Here is an 8,379-nt window from a genome sequence, read left to right as displayed (position 1 = left end):
ATGAAAGTTTGACTTCTTCCTTTCCAATTCGAATCCCCTTGATCTCCTTATGCTGTCTTATTGCTATTGCTAGAACTTCAAGCACTATATTGAAGAGGAATGGAGAGAGTGGACATCCTTGTCTTGTTCCTGATTTTAGTGGAATGGTTTTGAGTTTTTCTCCATTTAATTTGACGTGAGCTGTCGGCTTGCTGTATATTGCTTTTATTATATTTAGGAATGAGCCTTGTATCCCTAGTCTCTCCAAGACCTTTATCATAAAGGGATGTTGTATTTTGTCAAATGCTTTTTCCACATCTAATGAAAGGATCATATGGTCTTTTTCCTTCAGTTTATTTATATGATGGGATTACATATACCAGCCCTGCCTCTCTGGGATGAAGGCTACTTGATTATAATGTATAATTTTCTGGATGTGTTCTTGGATTCAGTTTGCCAGTATTTTATTGAGAATTTTTGCATTGATATTCAGGAGTGAGATTGGCCTGTAATTCTCTTTCTTGGTTAAGTCTTTGTGTGGTTTTGGTATCAGGGTGACTGTAGCTTCATAAAAGGGTTTGGCAATGACTCTTCTGTTTCTATTTCCTAAGTAGTATTTGTAACCCAAAGAACAGCAAAGGAGAAGACTAAGACTATCATCCCATCCTTTTCAGTCTCTAGGTTTCAGGAAGGTCTCTTTAAGGTTCATTTTATTCTTTCTATCTGCTTTGAGTTCTGGCGGTGATATGCCAAATGGATTTTCCAATTTATTCACAAAGTCTTAGACAATTCCTGTATAATCTGAGATACAAAAGCTGCTCCATTTCTGAGTTTTGTGCAGTGTGTAAGCGAAACCTTTAGATGATCTCCTGCAGCAGTTTTTTTTTTTTTTTTTTTTTTTTTTTTTTTTTTTTTTGCCAGTGTGACAGCTGCCTCTCCTTTTGCTGTGAAAGCTTCTGCCCAAACAACGAAGGCTCCTACCTGTACCAGCAGATATCTAAGTCCATAGGTCCTGGGCCTTCCCTCAATGAACTCTATTTTCTAGTACTCCAACACCACAATTCTTTCATTCTTTCCCCTTTATTGTGCTCCTGGTCCTGCTGTAGTCCAGCATGGGTATCCTGCCAGGCCGGACATCTAGAAACGATGTATTTTTTTTAAATAAATTTATTTATTTATTAAAAATTTCTGTCTCTTCCCCGCCACCGCCTCCCATTTCCCTCCCCCTCCCCTAATCAAGTCCCCCTCCCTAGTCAGCCCAAAGAGCAATCAGGGTTTCCTGCCCTGTGGGAAGTCCAAGGAACCCCCATCTCCATCCAGGTCCAGTAAGGTGAACATCCAAATTGTCTAGGCTCCCACAAAGCCAGTACGTGCAGTAGGATCAGAAACCCATTGCCATTATTCTTGAGTTCTCAGTAGTCCTCCATAAACAAAGGATATTGAGCCTATAATTAGTGATCCTAGAGAAGCTAAATAAGAAATAAAGAAAAACATATAGGCATCCTCCTGAATATTAACCTTCATCAGGTGATGAAAGGAGACAGAGATAGAGACCCACATTGGAGCACCGGACAGAAATCTCAAGGTCCAAATCAGGAGCAGATGGAGAGAGAGCACGAGAGCAAGGAACTCAGGACCGCGAGGGGTGCACCCACACACTGAGACAATGGGGATGTTCTATTGGGAACTCACCAAGGCCAGCTGGCCTGGGTCTGAAAAGGCCTGGGATAAAACTGGACTTGCTGAACATAGAAACGATGTCTTAAAGCATAAAATTAAGGAATGGATGAGATAATCTTTAGACAACAATGTGAATAATTTTGTTTTACCAAATTCGGTCCTTTCATGAAGCTGTTTGATTAAATAAAGCCCTTTCCAGAGTCTAGGGTAGGTCTATGCATCTGTTGGATGATTCCAGTTTAGTTAACCCATGGGGCCATCCCTGGAAGACGTCATCATCCCTAATTAAGTAGGTAGGCAGTTCTGGTAGTGTTAGAGCCAACAGCAGGAGCATTGTTGAGAGTGGAATCAGTTGTGCCACTTCACTAGTGGTCTGCTAACTCCGATTCCAGAGGGCATCTAGGAGATCAAGAATTTCTTGCCTGTTTTTGGTTGATTTATCATTTTCACTAAGAAGGGTCTTTTTTTCTGTATATGGCCCCTGCAAATGTTAAACCTCTACATCTTGAGAGGGAAAGATATCCTGACTGTTGGAAATCAGGTTACACCTGAAAGAGTTACAGTCCTTGGAGGGAAAAGTATTTAAAAGTCAGGCAATACATGCAAGTGTTATATCTCTGGAGGGAAAGGTATCCTTTCTTGTTGGGAAGTAAACTATATCTGAAGTTGTGAAGGAAGGTATCCTGGATACCAAATATACCTCTGAGACAATGGTATACTGACTTTACAGGAAGTCAGGCTGGCTATACCTACATGGAAGGTGTCCGGGAATCTTTCAGTTGTGAGAAGAAAGATTTACCGACTTGTTGGGAAGTCAGACTATACCTGAAGCTGGGTTCTGGTGGGGCTTTATCTCCCTACAGGATGCAACAATCCTTTCCCTTTCCCAGAGCGGGCCACTACAGCTGAACTCTGCTCTACTCCCCTAAGGGAGTTTCCCACGAGTGAGAGCCTTTTCTTCTCAACTCTGGCCCAGTTGTTACTTCTGCTTCACTTTGCTAAGTGAAGAACTGCTGCAGAAATGTAGCAGTCTCCTTCAGCATCTGTAGAAAGTTGTTACTTCTGCTCTACATTGCTACGGATTTTCTTAGTAGAGAGGTCCATTGCTTCTCTGCTCCACTCTGCAAAGAGAATTTGCGAGCTGAGATTCTGCTCCATTCCAGGGAAAAAAGGTCTTCACCCCAAAAGTATTTTAAGACATATATTTGGGAAGGAGAAATCCAGGAGAGTGGTTGCTTTGCCAGCATGGAGAAGGACAGCTGCCAGCTGAACAGGCACAGGGCCTATATAGAATTTCTTAGAGGCAGAGTTTTCCAGGGAGATTTTTAGATAGAGAATTGGTCAGATTTTGATCTCCTTGAGCTTGGACAAACTCAGATTGACTAGATTTAGTGCTCATGCATTGATTGATTTTCTGATCAAGGATTGGTTGGTTTTTCTGCTCAGGAATTGTTTGATTTTATGCTCAGTTGATCAGGGTCAGATTTGACTCTAGTTTAAAGGCCAACGTGTATTTCTTTCACTGATCCATTTTGGTCTTATGGCTCTACTTTCAGGGATACAGTGGGTTTCTTTCACTACTCTGTTTCCAGGACCAAAGTGTGTTTCTTTGGCTCTGTTTTCAGGCTCAGAGTATAATTCTTTGGTTTTTGTTTCAGGGCAAAAGTGTATTTTTTTTAAATTTATTTATTTATTAAGGATTTCTGCCTCCTCCCCGCCACCGCCTCCCATTTCTCTCCCCCTCCCCCGATCAAGTCCCTCTCCCTCATCAGCTTGAAGAGCAATCAGGGTTCCCTGACCTGTGGGAAGTTCAAGGACCGCCCACCTCCATCCAGGTTTAGTAAGTTGAGCATCCAAACTGCCTAGGCTCCCCCAAAGCCAGTATGTGCAGTAGGATCAAAAACCCATTGTCATTGTTCTTGAGTTCTCAGTAGTCCTCATTGTCCACTATGTAAGTCAGGTTTTATCCCATGAAACTGGTTCTGTGTTCATTGTTAGGGTGTGTTCCTTTCAATGGCTCTGGTTTCATGACCAGGCTGGGTCTCTTTTATTTGTTCGGGTTTCAGGTCCCAGGTGTATTTCTTTCACTGGCCCTGAATTCAGGGATTTCTTTGGCTGAAAATTTTACCCTACAACCACATGCACATGGAATATTACAAAGGCATAGCAGCTGTCAGTATAAACATTATTTTTTTTTCCTTTTCTCAGATTTAGGGCCACAGTCAATACAATCAGTTTTGCCTTTTGGATGGAAGTGCCCACAGGAGGACTTCAGTCCATAGTATCTTTCTCAAAATCATTACAGCAGTCCCTGCCAACTTCTGTCCTGGGACATAGGTCATCTTGGTCCTAATGTTCCGGAAGCTGGGTACTATGTCTATACATTCCTGAAGGGATGCTCCCAAACTATCAGGTAGCATGGAGAATGGATTGAGTATGGATGGTTGGGAAAAGGTTATTTTAGGTCAGTTTAGCAGTAAAGCCTGATAGTGAGTGAGAAAAGCACTTGTTACCCATCTGTCAGGAGCTGGAGTGCGGATTCCTCAGGAGACTCTTCATTGCATGTGGGGACATGATGGTAAGCTTCAGCCACAGATTTAATTTATTAGAGTCCTTAGTAAGCAGGGCCATTGTCACCATAATCTTCAAGCAGCCCCAGTGGGGGAGAGAACCGAGAGAGTCTCTGAGTTCCCCATTTATTGAATGCACACACAAGGAAGAGAGAGGGAGACTTCCCCAAAGTAAGTTAAGATAGGAGTCCAAGATTTTTGAGGGAAGACAGTAGAGATTACCTCCAATTAAGTTGGCAGATGGAACTGCAGTTTCTTTGGGTGTTATCTTTGAAGAGGGGCACCGATCAGGCCACTACATAAGGCATTTGGTCAAGTTGGTCTGGGCTGCCAAAAACTATTGTGTGGACTGCAAGAGAAATAGGTTAAAGGTGCTTTTGGAAGGTCAGTTGACTCCAAAAGTTAATCACTAAAGGTGACAGACAATGTGAACTTTTCTAGGGAAGACAAAATCTCCTGATTCCTGGACTTTCTTCTTGAAGTCTTAAAAGTGCTTTAAGACAAGGTCTATGGGAAAATTTTGGCCCAAAGATGGAGTTTGCCCCATGATCTCCAATAAGAGAGGATACCAGTAGTGAGTATACAAAGTGAAATAAAGAGTCTGACTTGACAGAGACAGAGAGACCACAGTGACACAGATGGAGTCCAGGGAGACAAGGGTTTTATTAGAACATGATTCTGTTCAGACTTAGGTGGATCAGGCACCTTTTTGGCTGAGTTTTAGAAACCAGATGACCCAGACGCTCCCAACTGCTGGAAGCCCAAGGAGGGAATGAGATGACTCTCTTCTCTTTCTGACCTCAGGAGCAATATTTCATTCAGTCTCTTCTCTCTTGGATCCTAGTAAAAAGATGCCACAGACCATAAAACCTCTAGTGCTTACATCTGGAAATTGCTACATGGATAAGGAGCATTCAGCTGAGCCAGAGTCTCAAACCAGTGGACCATCAGATAATAGAAAAGGCCCCAAACGTTAGGGTCTATGAATATAAAAATAATTTGCAGAAAAAGGCAGGGTTTGCTCAGGCCAAAAACTTATTTAAAAATGATATATCAGAGAGGCATGAGGTTTCAGCATCCATACAATGTACCCAAGACAGAGGTAGCAGTCAGTTTTAATGGGGAAAAATCAGAAAGAGACAGTTCCTGAGTCCCATCCAATCATAACATAATATTGGAAGAAACAGTTTGGGACCTTTCTTAGAAGCATACTTTTAGTATAAGGGAGTCCTGTGGTTTGTGTTTGTGACTGGTGCTAGATCCGATCAACCAGAAAGGGATGGAATATATGTGGTATAGCCTTATTACAGACACCTGTGTCAGGGAGTTTGGGATTGCATTTCAGCCTCAGGAAATAGTGGATAACAATTTAAGGCAGACTTGCCAGGACAAACTGGACTCCATGCTGCTAAGTAGCATCTAACAATACTAATGCCTTTTCTCATTACCTCACATTTATTTGTTCTTTATGAAAGCTACAACAAATTCACCCTATTTATCTCCACAGCACCATTAACTCCAAAGTTAGAAGCCAAAGTCTAGTAGGATAATCTTTTTTGTCAAACACAGGCCTGCAATAAAAAAAATTTCTGAGTGGGGTCCACCCTGAACCATGCGGCAATTTTTATACCTGGGAATCTTAGTACCAAGAGGTGTGACTAGAAGAAAGGGATAGATATAGGGAGACAGGCACAAATGTTTCCAGTCATTCCTTCTGTTAACATCGTGTTCTCTGAACTTGAAGGCTGAAAAAGTTCTGCAGAAATTTTTGCAGTCAAAGGAAGAACTGAGTGATCCAGTTCTACAGACAGACCAGACTCTGACAGAAAAAGAAAAGGAGATTGAAGGTAAGGAACAAGTTATATGACTACATGCCCTTGTAAGCTGTGGAGTCTTTTATAAGATTGCTTATAAACCTGGGACCTTTAAGCAGCACTAAAAGAACAAAGCTTTGTCTCATTGGCTAGTATCAGACATGGTAGTACTATGACCTCAGCAGTAACAATGGAGCAGGTGAGGAAGAAAGCATCACATGCTGCATTTACATCTTCCTTCTTGATTGCCTTCCCAGTGGAACATGTGAGAGCTGAAGCTGCAGCAGAAATGCAGAAGGAAATGCAACAGAAGTATGAACTGTTGCTGCAACAGCAAGAGAATAGTCATGAGGAGCACATGAAACAGCTGACTGAGAAGATGGAGAAGGACCAGGCTGAGACTAGAGAAATGCAACATAATTATGAACAGTTGCTGCAAGAGAAAGAGAAGAGTCACCAGGAGCACATGAAACAGCTGACTGAGATATTGCAGAAGGAACAGGCCCAGAACAAAGAAGTGCAAGAGAAGTATGAACAGTTGTTGGAACAGAAAGAGAAGAGTCATGAGAAGGAGTTGACAGAGCTGTTTGAGAAGATGGAGGAGAAACAGGCTGAGACTAGAGAAATGCAACATAATTATGAACAGTTGCTGTAAGAGAAAGAGAAGAGTCATCAAGAGCACATGAAACAGCTGACTGAGATATTGCAGAAGGAACAGGCCCAGAACAAAGAAGTGCGAGAGAAGTATGAACAGTTGTTGGAACAGAAAGAGAAGAGTCATGAGAAGGAGCTGAAAGATCTGACTGAGAAGATGCAGAAGGAGCAGGCTGAGATGAGAGAGAAGAAACAGAAGAAGAAACAGTTGCTGCAAGAGAGAGAGAAGAGTCATGAGAAGGAGCTGAAAGATCTGACTCAGAAGATGGAGAAGGAACAGGCTGAAACGAGAGTGAAGGAACAGATACATGCACAGTTGCTGCAAGAGAAAGAGAAGAGTCATGAGAAGGAGATGAAAGATCTGACTGAGAAGATGGAGAAGGAACTGAGAGAGAAGCAACAGAAATGTGAACAGACACTGCAAGAGAGAGAGAGGAGTCATGAGAAGGAGGTAAAAGATCTGACTGAGAAGATAGAGAAGGAACAGGCCCAGAACAGAGAAATGCAAGAGAGGAATCAACAGTTGGTTCAAGAGAATGACAATAACAATGAGGAGTTCATTCAACAGTTTATTGATATATTGAATAAGAAAAGTTTTAAGAAGTTGGAGGAGGAAGTGAAAGAGGTACTTAAATTGCATTATCTTCAGTGCTTTTATTTAAATAATACATTAAAGTGTGTGTGTGTTTGTATGTATGTACATGTGCATGTAATATATGTAAAGGTTGAAAGAGGAAGTCAGATGTACCCTATTCTAGAGTTATAGGTGTTTGTGTGTCCCATGTCATGGATTATTGGAACTGAATTCCAGTCTGTAACATCCTCTTTATCACTGAGCCATCTATCCAGACTCCTTTTCTCCTCATTTCTGTTAATCAGGAAATTATTGAAGCCTAAAGCCTGACCAAGCCTGATCTCATGTGCTGTTAATTCCTAAATATCTGGTTGATAGTCTGTTGTTCATGTCTGGTGATGAAGTGATTAGTAAGTCATGGCATCACACTCAGTTATTTTGGAACATATATGTTGTATTATGGGAGCTATACTCTTTGTGTTATACCTTTATTTCTTTCTTAAGACTCTATGAACCAAGAACTATATTCCTATTATGTAGAATAAAGAAGCACAGGTTCACTTAAGATTAAAAAATATACAATCTAAGTACTTTTGGTAATAGAGGCAGGAGGATCAAAAGGTCAAAATCATCCTCAGCTAAATAGGGAATTCAAAATCCAACAGGGCCATAGTCCCTGACTCAAAAATCACTATATATAAAATACATACAACAGATTAGGCTGTTTTTCCCATAGTGGGATCTGCAAAGGTAGTTTTTCTGTCTCACCTAGTATGAGTTTATTCCTAAGAGACAGTTTATGAGGAAAGGAACTCCTCAATGTTTACAATTACATGAGTGACGGTCTGACCTTCCTTTATACTTTGTTCTCAATTTCTGTTCAGTTGTGAGTTAGACGTAGAATTCATTTTCTTCAAAATGGGACACTGATTTTGTGGTTTGTTTTGTTCTTTCTTTCTTTCTTTCTTTCTTTCTTTCTTTCTTTCTTTCTTTCTTTCTTTCTTTCTTTCTTCCTGGCTTTCTTTCTTTCTTTCTTTCTTTCTTTCTTTCTTTCTTTCTTTCTTTCTTTCTTTCTTTCTTTTCTTTCTTTCTTCCTGGCTTCCTTCCT

At 41.1% G+C, this 8,379-nt stretch overlaps 2 protein-coding genes across 2 annotated transcripts in view; both read left to right on the top strand.

Moving 5' to 3' along the window:
* LOC101984387 (guanylate-binding protein 1-like) overlaps positions 1-6,852 on the top strand; it is a 23,849-nt gene extending 16,997 nt beyond the window's left edge. The window contains 2 exon segments of the mRNA XM_026784120.1: positions 5,974-6,076; positions 6,301-6,852. Coding sequence (XP_026639921.1) covers positions 5,974-6,076; positions 6,301-6,698 — 501 coding nt within the window. The 3' untranslated portion in view covers positions 6,699-6,852.
* Positions 6,853-6,952: 100 nt separating this feature from the next.
* Positions 6,953-8,379, top strand: part of LOC113457208 (DNA ligase 1-like) — a 2,804-nt gene continuing 1,377 nt past the window's right edge. The window contains exon 1 of the mRNA XM_026783876.1: positions 6,953-7,322. Within this exon, the coding sequence (XP_026639677.1) occupies positions 6,963-7,322 (360 nt within the window). The 5' untranslated portion in view covers positions 6,953-6,962. The remainder of the gene's footprint in view (positions 7,323-8,379) is intronic.

Source organism: Microtus ochrogaster, chromosome 21 (genome assembly GCF_000317375.1).
Source record: "Microtus ochrogaster isolate Prairie Vole_2 chromosome 21, MicOch1.0, whole genome shotgun sequence".
NCBI classification, from domain to species: Eukaryota; Metazoa; Chordata; class Mammalia; order Rodentia; family Cricetidae; genus Microtus; species Microtus ochrogaster.
Note: the sequence above shows the minus strand (reverse complement) of the source record. Positions and strands in the feature narration are given on the sequence as shown.